Here is a 21,249-nt window from a genome sequence, read left to right on the forward strand (position 1 = left end):
TAGATGTTACCTTGGTGTGCGGGTTAATTTGCAGTTCAACAACCTCTGACCTGCAGCTGGACGATCTCCCTAGGCTGTGTTTCCCATGAGATATGACCTTGGATGTAAGTTCAGAAGCCAAATTTCTGTTTGTTTTTTAAATGCTGAGTAACATATATATTTTTCACAGAATCCTGGAGGTCAGGAGGTTGTTCCTAGAAGCTTGTTTTTAGGTTAATCTTCTCTTTCTTGTGCTTCTAGCCTATGTCAAATTTGATGGACACGTCTAACAGCTCTCACTCAATTATAGACAAATCTAAATGTTTTCAGAGAACACAATGATCACAGTCATAGTACTGAACACTGGCAACAGTGGGCACACAGTATTTGTACATGGCTGCACTGAGCATCCTGCAATTCCAGCTATGGCTTTTCTCTGACTTTTAAAACTAGAATTGAGCAATGGCAAATTAAAACAAGTCTGACACTAAGAATGACATACTTGATTAAGGCTTTAATAAAGGTGCTGTCTTCAGCCCTGTTCAGCCACATCTAATGAAGCAATTTCTGAAATATACTTCCACGACATACTATCAGCAAACCAGTAGTGCACAGCTTACCTCAAACAAAAATCTTCAGAGTATGTTGAGTGAACACATTGCCTTTTCTTTGTCATGATAAAGCAGACAATATGCAATATAAAGCAGCTAGAATCCTGTTCCAACTCTATGAAATTATTCTTTCAACAAATATTCCCTCTGCTATTTAACGGGTCTGCCACCACTGAGCTCAAACAATGCTTTATTTACCCCATATACACACAAAGCAAAGCCAATTTTGATCCAAACAACTTCTGCCACTAGCAAAAGGTTGTTTTACTGTTTTCTGTATAAGCAGCAAGTGGTATAGCCAAATATCTAAAATCTTAATAAGGCAGATGTCTAGTGTTAGGCACTGGTTCAGTATTTTTAAGTAATTCAACACAGAACCAACTCAGTCAGAAACAAGAAGAAATTGTCTTCCAAACTGAAATGATATTTGTTGATAGACTAAGTAAGTGTGAACAAATACCAACTTCCTTGTGGAGCTTCTCTCTCAGTCCAAAGATATTTTTTAAATGAAAAAAAAAATAATAATAAATATATATATATATATAGTACGTAACTCTTATGTTCGAAGTCAAAATTTTATGAGGTTTGACTGACTTAATGGCTTGCTAGTAAAGAGTGAAATATTTACATACTACCCTCCACAGGCCTTATTCTGCAGCCCATCTGTGCAGAATTTCATAGGCATGAAGGGAACAGCTTATATAAGAGAAGGCTTCCTCTGAACATGAATTTGTGCAAGTATTTGCTGCTTGCATAATTAAGAATGCATCTGCACACCAATTTGGACTTCCAACTCAGAATGCTACGATTACAAATTCTCCTGCAACCTTGAACTGAATCTCCAGACTAAACTCAATGCTGACCAACAAAAAGCTTGGCCATTTTTGCCAATGCCAAGAATTTATCATGAAGGAATGTTACACTTACCAAAGAATATTTTGTAAAATGGATCATGCAACATCCACCCAAAGCAGTTTTACCAACATTTAGAAAGTAATGTTTAAACAGAACAACAAGAAAAAAAAAAAAAAACAACCAAACAAAAAAACTACAACCTTAGGCTTGCCCCAGAATCTATTTGAAGTTCGTATACTTCCATTTGTTCTTAATAACAAATTAAAAAAAAAAAAAAAAGTCTTTGCATGACTTCTCACTTCGTTTTATTTTAAGCTACATTTTTTTCAAGCAGAAATTCCGCTTTAGTGACTAGGTATTGTCCTTGTGTTGGGTTATCAGATCCTTTAAATAAGAAAAGCTTAATGGACTTCAGTTACCTTGAAATATCTGATTAACTCCTAGAGATCTCATCCCAGATGTGTGTGAAGTTATGAACAGATAGAGGATTCAGGAATCAATTTTGTTATCAGGCTAAAAACATACAGAGCAAGAGCCATCCTCTGACACAAGTAACCTCAGTTTTTGGGATGACCACTGACAGTCAGCGGGTCTATGACAATACTGTGTGACCCTAATGCATATGGTGCTCATTGCATGTGTGCAACATGAGTAATAGCAAGAATCAGAAATTACAGGTCAAGGTACTGCTCTTCACCTCAAGAAATTCGGCTACAATTTTTAATGAGGTTCATCTCCCTAATCATGTGCACGTGGAGGGGGGTGCTTTGGTTTTGGCTTTGTTTCTTCCTAAGACAGCAGCAGGAAAAGATCATTTGGGGACTGGTTGTACTTTCCCCTTACCTCGATTTTTCAGCGGTGGCAGAGTTGGGTGAAGATGTTTGTTACAGTAATCTTGGCCTGTGCAACATTCAATAGATCTTCTTTGGTGAGGAATAGGAGTGTCCTGAAATACACAGTTTCATAGAATGCCATGTAATTATCTGTGTTGTAAATAGACACCATCATTCTGGCACTGGAGAGAAAGTTGTGCTTGGTAGCTGGTTTGCAGAGTGTTACAGCTTTCTAGGCTGTGTGGCATAAGGATACGTGCCACCAAGTGGAACTAAAAAGACTTCATATAAATAATTAAGAGATAAATTCACCCCTTACGTATTTCTGTTGGTGCCCTAGTGCTGCAAAAGGGATCTGTTGCGACTAATGGTGCAAGACAGAAATCTGAAAGTCTCCTATGTGCATCGGTTTGAATTATATTATAAAAATAACTTAGTATATTGTAAAAATAGTTTAGCTAGAGTAACACAGGAATTGCTGAACTGCTGTGTAGACTCATTTATGTGCCTCTTCTGCTCTCATGGGAAGCTGGGCAAAACACCTTTCACCGACCATGATTCAGCTGTGGCTAGATTGTTCCTGTACTCATGTCAAACCATTTAAGGTCAACTTTGGAAAAGTTAAACACTTCAGATCCACCTTGTTCCACTGCCTGTACCCCTTTCCAGTCCCACTGCAAGACTTGCTCTCAGACAGGGCATCATGGACTTCAAGTGAATTTCCAGCATCAGAAATCCCAATGACAACCAGAACTGCACGTAAGACATAAAGGTTGCTGTGGTCCATAAATAATATCCTGATTAACTTTACCACGGAGACTTGAAGAATTAGACTGCATTTCTCTAAATTCAAACTTCCTCTGAGCAATGGTATTGCTCGAAACAGCAGTGATAAAAACAAAAACTTAAGTTTTTGTAAAGAGCAGCTATAATGCCACCACCATAAACCATTCTGGGATGTAAATGCAATCCCCTCAGCAATTGATGCGGAGCAACTTTCTGCCAAATTAACAGAAGTGTAAAGCACAGCCATAGTAATGTCTGTTGACTGCACTTCAACTGAAAGCCATCAAAAAGCCAAGCAATACCTAGGCAATTGAAGCTTTCTTACCCGACACTGGAAGTCCGAGCCCTCTAATCCTAGACATCCCTTGGTGACTAAATGTCCACCGGACTCATCTTCTTCTATTATGGTGAAGCAGTAGCCATCAGTGCTGAGGATTGGGAAGAAAGAATCATGAAAAGGTTCTGAAGTGTAAAATGTGCTGCTAAATACAAACTTCATCATTCTTCCTTGCAAGGAAAATCTGCCATTAACAATGTATTTCCTCTAACAGTATCATGAAATATAAAGAGCTGAAGTACTACTGCACTTGTGGAAAAAGGCAGGCTGGAAGACTCAGACACCCACAGTAACCTGTTGTTACAGTGCGGGACAGCTGACAGCACTGCGGATCACCGCCAACATACTTACCTTTCCAACATTTCACAGCTACAAACCCCATTAACAAACATCTTAATTCTCTGTAAATGCCTGCAGCCATTAGAGTATGAAGGCTTTGGAGACCTGCATAAACACGAGTGTCAGTGCTCACAGGTCTGCCCTGTGCGTGGGAGCAAGGCATGGCAGGGACCTGGAGAGAGAAACATTTTTGAGATACTCAGCATAAAATATTATTAAGAGTGATTTGTGACTCCTGTTTTAGCCATACTACAAACTGCAACACTCATGTGTATGAGTCCTTGAGTTATCATCAACACCCTTCATAACTGTTTACTTGGGTTATAAGCCTGAAGTGATCCATAATGCTCCTGTTTACATGACCATGCACCACAAAGGACAAGTATACTAACAGATGGCTAGATGGTGCTGGTGATAAATGTCCTTCCTTTATGAAGGTCAAATGCCTCCATGCTATGGAAAGCAAGAGGAGGGCAGGAAAGGGGGGCTGCATTTTACTGAGATTGCTATACATTAATTTCTAAGCACTGGGGGGGGGGGGGGGGAGGTATGTAACGTGTGCGAGAAACACAAATTGACTGATTTGCAGGAAGAGGATCCAAAAATAATAATAATAATAAAAAAAGAACTCTTTAATCCAAGGCATTTAAGTCACATAAAAATAAATTACTCCCTTATTTTCCCAGGAAAAGAAGACCGGCTATTATGCTCAATGAGTATTTTTCCGAGGAGAAGAAACAAACTCAGTTTAAAAAAGGAAATAAAAAGAAAAAAGGATTAGAAAATTTAAGCACAGCAAAATTTCAGCTTATTTGCTCCTTGCAAGAAGGAAAGGGCAGTCTTACAGAGCAGCAACAGAAAAGGCAGTGAAGATGTAGGAATTAAGAGGAGCTGTTATACTTTGGATAGATAAACACAATTTGTAAGTATTAGCTACAGATAGACATATGCTGGAAAGGATCATGTCAAACGTTTGCTGTGGCGTATTTTTATATTAGTGGTGCAGGGTCTAGCCACAGTAAGCTTATTACTTCAAATCATAATTTATCACTGGTTATTGACTTCTGGATTTGAAAAGTAACCAGCTGTACGTTACAAATTGCTTTCTCAGAGAAGCAAGTGAGGACTTCTACCTTTCTCTGACACTGTGCATATGAGCAAGGCAAAGGAGACAGCAGCCCTTCTGGGCAACAGCCACCTTGATTTCATTGCTGAAGCTTCAGATAGGAATGATAGGATTGCCAAGAAAAGAGACTGTAAGGAATCCATTAGAGTAGAATATTAGATTAGATTAGATTAGATTTTATTTGTTTGCATGGTGCCTTTGATAAGTAATGAGTAAGTTTAACCCAGGGGACAGAGCAACAAAACAATAAATTGCAATCAAGTGAAACACAAAAATGAACTCCACAGCTAGCAGTCCACAGCAAAATAAATAAATAAATAAATAAAATGTTCAGTTCACCAAAAGAAAGCGGTGGAAGAAAAAGTCAAATTGTTTGAAAAAAGAAGTGGGAAAGTCAGCAGTTTTATTTCACTTTTTCTTCCTTGCCAGGGGACTCTGATACTTGGCTCATTTCAGAAAATTGGAATTAGGATCCTCAAGCACTTTAGTCCCTCTGACAATTTTATTCCAGATTCAAAAAGACAAACAGAATTAGACTGGATAGAGCAAAATGGAAAAGTTATACAGCTCCAACAATAAGGGTAAACCACATTCTTTGCAGACAACAATAGAGTAACGACAGACAGCATGAAACAATTAAAATAGCAATGCTGAGCAGAATAAATATTGGTACAAGTTGTTTCTACCTCTAAGAAAAAAAAATAAAAAGTGTTCATGCAACATGAGAATTCTTTATTTTATTGAAGATTTCTCATTTGAGCAAGAGGTAGAGGTGACTTTTCTGAAAAGAAAGAAGTCTCTCTTACCTGCCTTCCCACCCCAAGCTCTTCTGCTTCATAGGCTGTCAAATGAGCTACACACTGCATGGAAAGTGCACAGAGCATCCCTGCTGTTTTACTGACTGCCTTACATCATACTTGCCCGTGGTAGAAATGAAAGTGGGTTTACTATTCTAACAAGTTAGAATTAATTCTAAGTCTGTATCATCTCTAATTTTATGTTTATTTTGGTGACAGCACAAACAGAAACATAGGTGCATGGCTGACATGTACAAAGCAATAATAAAAATCTATTCTCTACTTCCTAGCTTTTTTTTTCCCCATGCAGAATTATTATTTTCTTAAACTGTGTAATTTGAATTTTGTGAAATTTGACTGAGTATCTGTGATTGCTGAGTAAAGAAGGAATTCAGCCTGAGGTTATTGAATACATCCAGGTACACATCTGCTATCCTCCTCCACTACAGCATTATCTTATTGGGGTATGATGCAGGAGAGCGATTAAATACATGTTGGATGTGATCACTAATAAGCACAGATTTGGTATGTCACATATTTGCCAAGAGCCAATTTTTACAGCCAAGAGTGAATTTTTACAGCCAAGACACATGCCAGGAAAATAGAGGGAGCTTATAACAGAAACACTGGCAGACACTGATGTAGAAGGTGCTGCTACAATTACAGATTACCCAAATGAAAGAAGCGATCTTAACTTAGACCTTTACTAAATGTTAGAAGACAGGAACAGAGGCCAACAGCTCTGCAGCTGCTCATGCAGATGTCCCTACTGGCCAACAGCCATTTCTCACAGAAGATGCAATACCTTAGCTACCAAAACTTGACTGCTGACGATTTCCTGTCCTGCTCTCTATATGTGTGACACAGCCAGGTATGGCAATATATAGCTTGGAAAAGCAACATCATTCCTTCATTCAGTGCCTATAGCAAGCAGATGGGTTAAATAATCTGATGAAAAGATTCCTTATCTTTAATTTTATTTGCAATTGAGTCCATATGGGTGTTGTTATTTTTGTCCACCCTTCCTCTTTATATTCCTGGTTTTGATATCAAAAGAATTACACTGTCTTTTCATTTCTATCCAAAACAACAGGACAAATTTCTGCATTGTTTTTAAAAGATGATTTAAAAATGTTAAATTATTTTATCTCCAGAAACTGGGAAGTTCGTATACTTCTGTAAAGGTTGGCTGAAATAACCTAATTCAAAAACTGTCTGACTCCTAATCTGCATCGAATTCACATGTTTTGTCACATCCTTCACTTAAGGAAGACAATGAAAGCCAAATTTATCAAAACATTGTCTCTGGATGCTGTCCAGAAAACAAAGAGCCCTTGTAAATGTGTTCAATACAGGCTAATTTGCCAGGAAAAAAATAATACAGCTAGTGGCTGTGCATCAGGGAAGTAACATGAAACCAAGTGAGAAGAGCATTGCACAGTTGTCGAGCCAGATGCACCTTCACGTGTTTGCACAGCTACTCTGAAGGCAAGGAGAGACATGCAGATGTAACAAAGCAAAGAAGCTGGCTTAGAGCAGGACGAAGTTTCTGGCCCCAGTAGTCTTCAAGATGGTGATGCCTGTCCTACCACGCTCTGCCATGCATGGCACCTTTTGGCATCACACTGAAGCCACTACAATAAAGTTCATTGTAATGGTGTTCAGTGATGACCCTATGATGCTACAGACAGAGAACAGAGTGTACCCAACACATCCTAACAGAGCATCTTTTCATATATACTATATCTCATGTAGGTCTATCAGTCAGTATATCTCTAAACTACCTGCCCATACTATTCTCCCAGGACTGAGGCCCAGCCCAGCCCAGTGGATGTGTCTTGCATTGCTCTACTAAATCACAATTCAGATCAAGCTGTTTTCCTTGACATGCAGGGTCACAATGCAGAAAACAAGCCACAATGCCAACCTACTAAGAGGTTGACAGCCCAGGAAGCTTTCCAGGCTTTGTGATGAGTATATGAGACTTGACAGGTCTACAGAACTGGTAGCATAACTTGGGGTGTGTCAGTAGCACCAAGCATGGGTACCTCTGCAAGTTCACCAGCACCTTTGGCTTATGTGCAAAATCCATTTCAGTAGATGTGACAACTATTAAGAAGGAAACATTCAAAATAAAGCTACTCATTTTCCTCTATTACTTTTCCCTTTTCTTTTTATTTGTTTCTTTTGCCTCCCAACATTTAAACACAGCCCAATTCTTTTTGTCTACACTGTGGTTGAATTTGTATGACTTAGCTTCTTTTTTAATGCTAGGGCAGCCTTAACATGGATATATGCTATTTTGGAATGTTTTCTTGGTTCAAGTAAATGTGATATTCAAGGGAAGTCTTAGGTATTCCAGCAGAATAACACCAAAGTAGTCCCACATGGTAAAAAAAAAAAAAAATATATTGGAGAATAATACAACAGGTCTCAGTACAGGGAGACTGGACTTGTATTACTATTTAGCATAAGGTATATATTAAAAACCTGTATGGGCAACCCCTGAGCAAAACTAAAAACAAGTAATTTCTGCAGCATGGCTGGAAAGCGTGGGATGGGGATTTGGCCTTTAAGTTTAAGCACTTGGGGAGAAGTCACCTGCTGAGTCACTTATAAGACATATGGCCCTGGCAGAGGGAAGTGTGGAGCTTGCAAGAATTCGTTGACTTTTGTTTTTTATTTTTAACCATCAAAGTGGGCTTAACTGCCTCCTATGCAGCCCTATATAAAGGCTTACATTAAAAAATAAAGTTAAATGGAATAAAATTGAAAGGCATCATCTCATCATGGTTCCTTTATTAGAAAGTGTACAACTTTACCCTAAAAGTTAAAGCCGATTAAAAGAAAGAGGGCTTGAACTCAGTGCTTTGGCCCACTATTGAAATCTTCATACCTCTACACACCAAATTGCAATGAAAATTCAATCCCATCATCTGGAGAAAATGAGAATGAAAATAAAATCAGTCAGGTGAATTATCATCTCTGGTAATGCTGGAAAAGCATCTTAATTATTTTATTGCATTAGATAACCAAAGCTACCTCAAGACACAGTTGGGCAGAAACCATAAGAAATTAAACTCTATCGGCCTGATTTTTAAAACTGTCAGCATTTATTTGTGAATGGAAAAAGAATACAACTAGGTACCTAATCAGCCTCTGTCTTTATTGCAATCCCATTACAGTCATAACCAATTAAATCTAACACTACTTTTAAAAATATGCAATTAATTATGATTAGACACAACTGCCCATGCGCTCATTTTGTACATGCAAAACTTGAAATGGAACAGTAAAACGAGGCCCTGGTTGTCTTCAAAGCAGCTTTGAGCTTCTTTATTGAAAGCCTTTTATGAATTGTACAGATGTTCTCAAAGAAGAATAAAGTTCCAACACACTGCAGCAGGTTAACATACCCTTCAAACAGAGGACTGTGAACTCTACAAAAATTTTAATAATCAGGGCCCTGAGTGCACTAATAAGCTTTAATTACCCTAAGTGGCCCCACTTGGGACTCCTCCCACCCCCTCCCCATGCCCTTGCCCAGGAGCTCTATTTAAGCTCAGGTCCAAGCTATATAGTACAAGAATGCCCATCTCTAACCTTATCTACTGCTGTTCCTGCCTGGAGCTGGCTGACCACTTGCTATGGCCATCAAGGGACCCCAAGCCATCTGCTGTGTTCAGGTACCCTGGGGGGAAGGGTAATGGTGGGTGAGGGCATGGCTAGTCCTAGCATCACCCTCATGCTCATGGCTTAGTCTGCCAGGCAGAGCAGCCCCCTTACTGTTTCCTGCCACCAGCCCTCTTCTTGATGAACTATCCTTGTAATGGGTCTTCTAGAACTTGGTGTGCTTGTGGACTATCTCACCTTAAAGCATATTCTTCAAACAAGATACTGATTTGCTGTTTGTATAGAAAACAATATGAATTTGAAGCTGTGGTGTTATTGATAGCTCCCTAAAGTATTATTGCACTTAAGCTGTAGAAGTACAAAGAGAGCAGAATTCTGTGCAGGAACACAGCAGGCTGTTCAAGGATCTGATACACTTGTGGCTCAAGAATATTGACTTAGACTTCTAAAAACACAGTTATAGAAAGGATTTCAAATGGCCACCAGATGGCCTCATTTTTATATAAACTCTCAAGACACTGCTGCTACAGTCAGCTTCTATAACCTGATAGATAAATACTTGTGGTAGCAGACTAAAACCTTCAGATGGGATGGCAGACTACTTCTAATAAGAAATTGTCTAACAGTGACTGTGATAGGGATACCTCTTATTCTGAGAAGTTTAATTAAAGCACACCTGGAAACGCCTTCCCATTGAACTCTAGGAGCTCCCCCTTGCTCCTGGGCACACAAAGCTTCCCTGCTTTAGTGGGAGTTTCAGCGAGGACAGTGTGATGTTTCTCTGAGCTCAGACAGCTGAGAGACCTGTAGACCCAAGTGCAGCTCAAGTCTTAACAGATTGACAGAGATGCTGAGAGGATTCGATTCTTTGTAAAATGTAGAAAGCTTTTAGTGACTACATCTGAGGGAGGAAGATAATTAATGCAATAACTTTTAATCTGAACAGTTCACTTATTCTTCAGACAAACAGCACAATCAATACTACTTGAACTTCAATATGGTGAAGTTGCCTTTATAGTGATGTTAAATGAGAATTCCTGAGTGCTTTCAAACTGTGCCAATAGTCATTCAGGCTAACAGGAAAGTTACAGACTGACTAGCATAATGATCCCCAACACAGGGGAAACTAATAATCCCCGCTTATCTGAGCAGACTTGGTCAAATCTTTTGAAAGCTGGTCTCAACCCAGGCAGCTAACCAGATACCTAAAAATTACTTTCCTAATGTTAGATGTAAAACTCCCTCCTCAATACAAGTTCCCTTTACATTTTTCACCCTTAATTCCATCTAAATAATAGGGAATTGAAGAAGTAAAATATTAGACTAGAGGTTAAGGAGATGTAAGAAAAACAAGGGATGCTGCGCCTATTTTCCTTTAACCCTGCTATAGCCCTCACCCCAAGGTATGGGGAGCTACAGCAATTTTTACTATTCCAAAAAGGAGTATTGCTGGTAAACCATGAAAGTATTTAATTTCAATTAATTAAAAATTTTAGGCTTGTATTTCTCTAAACTCTTCACCAATTACACCATAGCTTGTTGGGCAAGGTGGGCAGCATTCAGGTGACAGCACAGGATAGGATAAAGGAGTAGGTCTGGATGAAATGTCTTTTGGCTGACATTAAAAAAAAAAATAATAATAATGTAAGTGCTGTCTGTGAAACAATGTGCAACCTCAGGCCTACCCAGCTGAAGTATAAACCGTGTTCAATGGGTTCCCTAGCATGGATCCTCTTGTGCTTTCCAATTCATGGAGTTAAGTCATCTGCATCTTCGCTGTTTACTACATGTAAGATAGCATGTGTGACAGCAGTGGCTCTGGCTGGGCAGGAACAGCAAACAGCTGATTCACACTGCAGGGGATCTGCAAATTGGTATCTCAGTTTTTACAACTCTTTAAATGGACTGCCATGTGAGAGCAGTTAGGTCCAATGTTTAGATTGAGCATGGGTTTGAAGGAAGAGGGTAGAAAGAGGGAAGTAGTATTTATGGCTATCAACAAGAACTTTGATATACTTCAGTGTGAAAATGGAGGCTGAGCAGAACTAAGTCAGGCTACAAAACACTCAAAAACCCAACAGCAATCTGGTCTTCAGCAACCTCAGGCATTTCTCCACCTATCTCAACATGCTGCTGTGAAGAGCTAGCCAATACTGACACTGTTAGACTGTCTCACCTCAGATATAACTGCATACCCAATTGGCTTGTCCTGTGGCCTGCTCTGATGCTTCTTGCAGACCCTCAGCTCTACTAGACTATAGCAGATGGTGAATATCTCATATTTTACTTGTTTTTAGTAAACAGATTAAAAAGTTGAAACAGATCAAGTACTCATCCCTACCTTGCTTCAAAGGCAAATAGTAACACCTAATTTGGCATGAGATGCATGTAGACAACTACCCTCATTCAGCAGCAATAGTGCATGTGCTGCAGGAACACCCTATTTGGGGGTGGGAAAGAGCAGCATGCTCCAGCTGCAGATATTCTTGGTTTCCTCTCCTGGTGCAGGCAGTGTCAGTATAATACGGAGCTGACCCTTCAAGAGTGACAGGACTGCACAGCTGGACATGCCTCTCCCAGGGAGGCAGGAAAGTCTGACTTCTGACCCCTGGGGAAGCAGACTCCAACCCAAATGAAAGTTTGTATTACTCTAACCAAACACTGCTGCATAAAACCAAATAGAAGAGTATACAGCTATTATAAGAAGATACTTAACATTTCACCTCAGAAGAGAGGACCTTTATTCTGTGTTGGAAGCAAGAAAAGCCAAAGGCTTGAGGGCCTACAAGAGACACTTCAGCTGTTATTAAAAAAAACCTATCAAGAGCAGGTTTCTTATAATAAATCGTGCTTCATGAAGAGTGATTATAAATTTATAAGCATTTACAGATGCATCAATGTATCTCCATTAAGTTCCATCTCACTAACTGCATGTACCTCTTAAAGACCAGCTCCTACCTTTCATATGCAAAGAATTAATACAAGTATCCAAAACTTGGAAGATGTGAATACCCTAACATTAAAATATAGATGTGTAGTTAGCATCTAGGTTAAAAAAAAATCTAACTTTTAGACAGGTATAAACAACTCATTTCTTCAAACAAGAACCACAACATCCAACTTGGGACTGCAGAACTACCACAAATGAGTTTTCCCAGGTTTTACAACCAAATATATTTCACAAACCTGCAGGTGCTGTTGACAGAGTCCTCTGGACAATGGTGATGGCACTGACAAGACAGCTTCTTTTGTGGAGGGGCAGGTACTGTGCTCTCACCATCTTCTTTTCTGCTTTCCATGCTCAACTTGCTGGAGCTTCTCAAGGGCATGTTGTCCAGAAAACTGGCTAGAAATTAAGGGGGAAGAGAAAAAATTCAAGGCATGATTTCAAGACTTGGAATGAATGGTTTAAAGCATTCCTACCCATCAAAATTTGAGAAAGCTATTTGAACCAGGAATTCACTACAGAACAGTTTTCTCTAGATGACTCTGAAATAGTTGCTGTGGTGTGTGAGGTTTACTGGGCCTCAGTGACCTTAGATCAAAGGTGCTGATATTCAATTTCTGCTGCTGGCAGCATTGCAGAGAGATGGTGTGCTTTTCAGACTGTGGAGTGTGGCTTTTCTCCTATTGCACTACATAGGTCAGATCCTTGATTACACCTCTACACTTTCTTTGTCTCTATACTTGGCACACATCCACACTCACTGAAACTAAAACAGAGCGGGATTTACTGTACTCAAGGCAGAGCAGAACATGGACGTGCAATTTAGCAAAGACTTAACAGAAAGTGATGTTCTTTCAAGTTCAACAGCACTTTGTCACTGAGTTGTACAAGCACTACTTGAAAGACAAGGAAAAATAGTTTATTTATATTCTTTAAAAATCTATAAACCAAGTCAAATGCAAGAATATGTCCTAGAATGAAAAATGCTGAAATCCATGGAGGTGATTACTCCTGAAAATATCAGAGTACTGAAACATGGACCTGGTGCAGTAGAGCTAGAGATGCTGGTGAGGGGCTAGGAGCTGTTTAAGTGACTTGTTCTTCCCCCTGCCCCAGTTCTACTCAAATATCAGCTTTTGGTGCTTGTGAATATTTTAAGCCTCAACGACAAAATGAGATCAGCATGAAAAGCTTCAACTGGCAGTTTCTCACTTTCCTCTTGCTTCCCCGTAAGAATTCTTCCTAAAGGCTCCCTTATGAACACTGTCTCCAACAGAGTAGTTGAAGAGCAGGCTTGAAATTCTTCATTTACTGTTAAGTCTTCAGAAACAATTGGCGTTATTGTACAATACCACTTGGCTCTAATTAAAATCCTCCTCATATCTCCATCACTGGGACTGATATATTGTGGAGCTGACAGAAAACTCTATCCTCTTCAACTCCCTAGGGAGAGATGGGGTAGACAAACAGGCAGAGGTGATGGGAACAAGCATCTACTTCAGGGCTTAGTTGGAAAGCAACGACTGAGAACAAGCTGAAAGGCACTGAAGCAGAGACTGGAGAATGAGCAGGGCTGATCAAGCAGCCCATGCCCTTAGGAGGACTAAGGAAGCCTAGCCTATGCTTCTGGGTGTGCATGCATGTTATCTCCCAGCTTCATGTCCTGCTGTCTTCTGCCAGCTCTGGCAGGAAAGCCTTGCATAAGAGAGGCACTGGCAACAACTGGCAGGTATGCTCTAGTTTTCTTCATGTGAGCTGTCCCTAGCAAACTGGGGGAAAAGCTGAAGCTCATTAGCTCTGAGAAAAGTGGGGCTTTATACTTAAAGACACAGTATTCAGACAAATGTTAGCTTTCTGAAGACCATGCACTCCTTGCATATTAGTATTAGGGTGATGCACATGAAATACAATCATTCACCATACCAGATTATAACATCTGTGAAATACAAAACTCATATGGCTTGGTCTTTAGATTTGTTCAGTACATCACATTGAAACCAATTTGAGGTTTCGATTAGTTCACCTCTTCAGAAAGTCAAACCAGAAAACTCATTATGAAGCATGCACAAACTATGGGCTTTTAACTCTTGTACCCAGCATCAAGATATTAATTGCATTCATGACACAAGTGGCTGTTGAATATACTTTTAAAATCTTGACAAAATTAGAACTTGGTGGTTTAGTTCACTCAAGATGCATTGCATATTTATTTGCTCATAGCTGTAACTTAAGATGCAGCAGGTGTTTAAGGGAAAATCCACTGTTTGTTTCTCACAACATAAAAATTTAAAATGCAGCTTGTATACAGCAAATTAGTATCAAGAGATGTTTGCTCCCTGGGTCACAGGATTAGAGATTAAATAAGTTCTTTCAATCAGACTTACTTTCTTACTACTAGGTGGGGAACATTCAATTATTAATATTCCTGTCAAGAATTTGCAAATTTCAAGCTCATAAAGCAACACAATGACCTTCTAGCTCACGAGGCAACTGAGTGAAATCCTGTGCCCTGTGTAAGCACTTCTTCAACATATCTACAATTCCAGCAGGGTCTTTATTCAAAAAAGGAAGAATGCAAAAATGAAAGCGTTTTACACCTAGCATTAAAAAAAAAAGGCTTCAGCACTTTGAAATATTAAAAAAAAAATGTTAAGTTTAACCTACAGTTGTATGTGTTATAAGGAGGGCATTTAGTTGTTTGTTACCTCCTTCAATAAATAAGAGTTTAGGGATAGGATCAAGAACAGCTTCTGCAGAACTTGCTGTAAACAACAGCTTACATCTCCAGGCCTGTTTGTATCCCTGGGTAAAATGAGGCAGGTGGGAGCTGCTGAACTATAATCTGAAATCTGAAGTACTGTCAAAACCACAGGTGGCTGTTGAGAGATATAATTTGGTTTGAGAAAACTTAGTATGAGTTAGGCTGGTTGGTATTCATACTTACACTTCCAGGAGATTGAAATAGGGGATGTAGCCTAAGATTTTGTTTCCTGCTCATGCCCAGGTCAAAACTAGTGGAAAATCATTGCAGTTCAGTGTCTAATGCATGAAATCAAATATAATTAAAAGAGGTATGAGTAGGATACTCTCAGGCCCTTTTTCATCTTCTATAAAGAAAAATCCTTCTTGCTTTATCCTGTTGTTCCTTTCCTTAAAGTCTTGAGTCATAGCTAAAGAGATGGGCTTTTGTCTCTGAAATTCAGATGTCTCACCCAACAGGAGACTCAGGACCACTTAGGAAATTTCCTCCTGCTCAGTTAGAATTCAAGAGACCCCCACTGAAACTTATGTCTGCTTGACTTCAGAGCAGAAAGATTTTCAGCAGTCCCTTCCAAGAACTGTAACTTGTAGGAAGAATCCCATCATGACAAGCGCTTTCCAGAGTCTGGAAACAAGTTCTTCCTGATTTCAGGTGTGAAATGCACAGTTGGGAAGGCTAACAGCCTACTGCTCTTGCTTTTGCTGCCATGCTGTAACAAACGCATCCAGTTCATGCAGACCTGGCTCTGTCTAGCCCTTTTGGTGTTGAAAAGCTCTCTGAAGGACCCATGTCCAAGTGCCCTAAATGCAAGGGATTCTATCCCATTTGAACTTGGCTGCTTCTCTGCTATATCCTATTCTGTTGCTTATTATAGCCAGCTTCCTACCCCAACTGAATGGAGGACAATGTAGAACTGCAGAAAAAGAGGTAGCAGAAACAAGGTTCTTGCACGCTGCTGAGAAACTCACTGGCTACACTGGGGAATTAAACAGTTAAGAGTCTGTACCTTCAGACCTATACAACATCAAGTTTAGTTGATTTTTCTCAGCTTATCTGCTGAGGTTCATGAGCATGTACAAAGTACCTTCCACCACAAGAACAGGCAGGTGTCCACCAGGGCTCTTAAGTCTATTTGGAGTACTGCTTGTGAGAGATTTTTCCTCTGTAGGACTGGAACCACTCAATTGTGATGTGATGCCCTCTGTCATGAATGTCCACTGAGAAAGGGAATTGTGTGCCCAGAAGAGGTATGCCTGTTTGTTTTTTCCAAATGTTAGTGTCTATCTGTAGCTTCTGTGCTTTGCCTGAGATTCTCTATCATATCTGAAGGTGAACTTTACCAAAAGGTGAGACTAGGAAGATCATGAAGTCAGCAGGAAGAGAGTGAGGAAAACATTGTAATGTGCTGTAAAATGGAAGCATTACCTTGAATGACTAATGTGTCTAGTATAAAACCCCACTAACCCCCATGTCAACAAATAAGCTGCCTTAGAAATATTCTTCACTTTTGGTTCCCATCCCTCCTAGACTTCATGGTAATCTTAGAGCACTAAGTATCTAAATACTAAATTCCCCTTTCCTGTGTGTTAAACCCCTTCACTGTTATTCAATTTCTCTTTTTAATGATAGAAAACTGATTACATAACCTCATTCCACAGCCACAGTGAAGTAACCCTCAGCATGAGATACATTTTCTTTTTTAAATGATGCTGTCTGCAAGATGGTGGTACCCACAGACACAAAAAGAAAACCATCTATTTAAGCTTCTCTGCATTGATCCATGTAAGAGCATAAAAGTCCCATCTAGAGAGCACATCTAATATACATTCAGTCCTCAAGCTCTCTGTTGTGGCTGCCAATAAGTACTCCAACCCTTGCCAGCTGTAGCCATAGCTATGTGACTTGGACAGGAACTTCTCCACTAGAACCTGGATAAAGCCCAATAACTCATTTCACACAGGCCCAGAGCCATCAGATGGTAATGACTTTTGGGCACTACCCTGATTCAACAAGTCCAGCAATGAAGGAGGCGAAAAGCTCTGTACTCTGTTACTGGAGTCCAAATCTTAAGCCACCCTGTTCCCTGAGGATAAATAATTAGCAATAGTTGCCTCAACAGATTGACTTCTGTGCTGCAGCCATGTGATTTACGTGCTAGCTAGCTATCACAGTATAAAAGCAGATCTTCTATAACCTTTGCATGGGTTTGCCAGGAGTAAAAGTCAGGCCTGTTTCTTATTAAAATAAATATTAAGGTCCACAAACAACTAAATGATGAAAAAAAAGTACTGTGATGATTATTCTTTCTACACAGTATTTGAAGCCTCATACTAACACAGTATGATCCATTCACATTTTCCCATGCTTATAAAAAAAAAAGTAGCTTACAGCATTCACTGACAGTAAGATATGTTTGCTGCTTCTGAGAAGGTATATGTAGGAAGCTTTGAGTATTATGGAAAGGCCCTTTGGACTGGAAATTAAATACGCAAAAGCATCTGAACAAGAATTAAAGAAAACTTCTAAATCTACTTTAGGTCAGAAGGTAGCAAAACAGTCAACCTGATAGAATTTGTCCAATGGTTTTAAGCCACAAGGTTACTTCATCTATAGCCTGCACTGGCCTATACAGCTAGTGAGCTTTTCATCAAATCATACTTGTATTAAAGTATGAAACTATCACACAACACCCTGCTAGGTTTTCCTATACTACATCATGAACTGCAGCTTGATGACTTTCCACAAGGCCAGTGTTACACCATTGACATGATTGTTTTAAGAGAAAGGGAAATAACTAACTGCTAACTCACTGCACTTTGCAGTCATCAGATAAAAGAATTTCCATGGGATATTTTTTGGCAAATAGTCAGTAATGAAAACATGCTACAGTTCAAGAAGTTGAAATAAATTATACCTCTTAACTCAGCCTGATCTACTGTGTAAAATGGTCAAGAGGTAACAGTAAAACATTTTTTATTGGTGACAATTATAATAACAAAGAAGGAAAAAAGGATCATGACAGTCTCCTTTTGCTGGATATTCAAGGCTACCACACAAAACAAGGAAAGGCCAGATGCCAAGACCTGCACAATTGATCCAAAACCACAGTAAACAAAATCTGGCATTAAAAATACCAGAAAAATGAAAACAACATGCTCTCCTTTTCAGTGTATGACTGTATTGCACTAGGGAGCTTCAAATGAGGTTGGCATCAAACGGTGATTGAAAATAGCTTTATTCTGATATACATATACCCATTGTAATAAAATGGCATACTAACAGAAATGTAGCAATGTTGGGTTTATCTTGTATGATTTGCTTCTTTACACCTCTGGAGTTGCTATGCACCAAAGCATGTACAACTTTCTCATCTCTATAGTTCAAAATTTGGGATGTTTTTGCTTTCATTCATGATGCAAATAAGCAAGGGTTACAATCAGATATAATTTAAACAATTTGTCAAGGCAGTTTTCTTAAATTAAAAACAAATAACCTGTCCATATTAGTGGAATTCTCACTGAATACCAATATAGCTATATGTATCTGCTACTAATTTAAAAAATGTTTTGTTTTTTTCTTTCAGAAAATGCTTTAGCATTTGGCTTGAACAGGATAAGCACCCTTCTCCCATAAAGTCTATGTAAACCATCTTAATCATACTTGATATTATTAGTTAAGTTCAGCATGGAATGTAACAAGCTGTGACAAAACCACTGAGACAAGACCCCTCAGATTAATACTCAAATTAATGCCATATTACTTGTAAATTAAAATTGCAAAGGCTTATTTGGTGTCATAACCCATGGAAAACTCCCATATAATTTGCTGTCTGCCGTTACATCACAGTTTGAGTGTTACTTTTTCCCAGTTTCCTCTCATTTCTGCTATCCACAGTTAATCTGTCATTCCTCATTTGGAAAAAATGAGGACCCATTGGCTGTCTTCTCATAACATGAGATACTGTACCAACAGATAGAAAAAAACACAAAAGAAAGACTTCAAAATTCCAAAGGAAAGACCCTGCAAAGTGTTTTAGCCTGCCTTCCAGACACAGTGAAGTCTAGATATATACCCACTGTAACTTTTCTCTATTAAAGAATTTCTACAACTCTATTAAACCCTTCACTTAATTCTACTGTTCATAATCATCTGGTTCCACTTATAATTGTTCCATTCCAAAGAGAAGCTTTTTAAATATAAATTACCTTTTCATTCATCTCTGCAAATGTTTAAAGAAAAAAGTATTTCATGTCCTCAGTAAGATATCAAAGCTTTCCTTTTTTTCTAAATCTTTTTGAGAGCACAGCAAATCTACAAGTAGCATATGCTGGATCTACCATTACACTTTCCTGAACTGTGTGTTCTTGTCCCGTTAAATATGAATAAACATTTAGCAAATGTTTATGGAAAAGTGCTACTGTTTTATGCATTTATGAGGGTAATAGGTAATAAAACTGGACCACTAAGACAAATATTCCATAAACACTGAGATCCAGGGTCCAATCTGAGAATGACCATCTATCCTGGCTGCATTCTGAAAAAGATTGAGTCATAACTCAGCATCATCCGTCGAAAAAATCGGAGCAGATATGGTGCAGCTAAATCACACCTGTTCTGTTCTCCTTGAAGTGTTAGTCATTAAGGTACTACAAAATAATCAGACATTTCTGATGCACATTAGCCTAGCTTTGTGTGATAACACGCAGAAATTTAGGTTTGCCATGGTTGAATTACTTTATATAGTTTCATTTATCAATTTGGTTCACACTGAATGCCTACATCTACTTTTCAAGATAACTGCAAATGGAAATTAAGTTACTGAATAGTAGCTTACAGTGTACAAAGGCACATTAAATGATAGTTTCATGTCTTTGCCAAATTTGCAATATTCCTTACCACAGAAAACAAATTTAACTATTTCAGTGAAACTGCTGAAGCAATTTCTTTGAAAGACGGGGGTTATTTTTATCTCTCATCACTTTTATGTAACAAACCTTTCTTTTTCATTTCTTCCTTGACAGCATCTTGGGACACTGTCGAGCTAGTGTAATCAAAACTCGTGAACTACACCAGCTAAAGCTCAGCTGCAAAACCCTATCTACGAGCATCACTGGATCAAAACAGGGAATGGAAGCTCAGATAACAAGATGTGAGATGATCAGTCTGGCTGTTAAACTGCAGACAGTATTAAGGGTCTGTGCCACACTACCTTCGGCAACTTTTCATGGAAAGAGAGACAAGAAAATTGCTATTACAGACCAAAGCTTGTTAATTCTGTTCTTAAACTGCAAATCCCCACACGTGCTTGCAGTTCCCAGCAGCAAACACTGAATGCCACCATCGTGATATTTTGTCAACGCCTTTGCAAGCGATCTTGAAAACCTCCCTGAACACTAGCAAGAGAAAAAGAGTTTCAGACAGGAAGCAATACAATCTGATGTTGTTACTACTGAATTATGCTTTGCTATCTGATCTTTAAGAAGGCGTCAAAGATTGTAATGGACAAGCTGTAGATTTTTATTTCTTATTTCAGATGATATTCTGATTGACTGAGGCATTAGGAGAATGAGAAGCATTTAAGAGAAGCAGCAAGAGACAGCCTTCACCCTGTGGCGCTCTCAGATGTGTTTAATAAATCATCACCACTCCTCTTCCCTTTTCCAAGGAAAAGAAACCCAAGAATGCTATGCCCTGTAGTCAAGAAAAATATAGTGGCTGGAAGATAAAAATATCAGCTAGCTCTTCTCACTCCAACACCAAAAACTGCACCTGTACATTAAAGTGTAATGAGCATGTGCCCCTGCCATGCTTGCAGGAGCCAGTGCCCTTCTGACTGATTTGCTTTGGCTGTTCTTCAGTAGATGTGACATACCTTCAGATCAGCCTAGAGAGCAACCTTCTTCTTAGTTCTCAAACTCCTGTTTCAATCCTGCTATGTAATTGTTCCCTCTCACTTCTCTTAACAAGTTCTGTAGAGTTCACAAGAAGAAGAAATAGCTGTTATATAGCTATTTTATAGCATAAGCATGTGCTATTTTTAATGGCATTTCTTAAGGACATGTTTTAGTGATGGGATTCAGTAGATTAGGCTGATGATTGGACTTGGTGGTCTTGAAGGTCTTTTCCAACCTAAATGATTCTATAGAATCACAGAATATCCTGAGTTGGAAGGGACCCACAAGGATCATTGAGTACAACTCCTGGCTCCACACAGGACCACCCAAAAATCAGACCACATGTCTGAG

The 21,249-nt window shown here is 39.1% G+C and overlaps 1 protein-coding gene and 1 long non-coding RNA gene across 8 annotated transcripts in view; one reads left to right on the plus strand and one right to left on the minus strand.

The window, feature by feature from the left end:
* Positions 1–21,249, minus strand: part of BMPR1B (bone morphogenetic protein receptor type 1B) — a 257,437-nt gene that overhangs the window by 20,273 nt on the left and 215,915 nt on the right. For all 7 annotated transcript variants that reach the window (XM_040555617.1, XM_040555612.1, XM_040555614.1 and 4 more), the window contains 3 exons: positions 12,483–12,642; positions 3,390–3,492; positions 2,289–2,391 (listed from right to left, as the gene is read on the minus strand). In XM_040555617.1, coding sequence (XP_040411551.1) covers positions 2,289–2,391; positions 3,390–3,492; positions 12,483–12,625 — 349 coding nt within the window. In that variant the 5' untranslated portion in view covers positions 12,626–12,642. The remainder of the gene's footprint in view (positions 1–2,288; positions 2,392–3,389; positions 3,493–12,482; positions 12,643–21,249) is intronic.
* LOC121069432 lies at positions 9,236–12,103 on the plus strand. Its single transcript, XR_005819425.1, has 2 exons — positions 9,236–9,349; positions 11,805–12,103. It is a non-coding gene; the product is annotated as an uncharacterized LOC121069432 (long non-coding RNA).

The sequence above is a fragment of the Cygnus olor genome, chromosome 4, assembly GCF_009769625.2.
Source record: "Cygnus olor isolate bCygOlo1 chromosome 4, bCygOlo1.pri.v2, whole genome shotgun sequence".
NCBI classification, from domain to species: Eukaryota; Metazoa; Chordata; class Aves; order Anseriformes; family Anatidae; genus Cygnus; species Cygnus olor.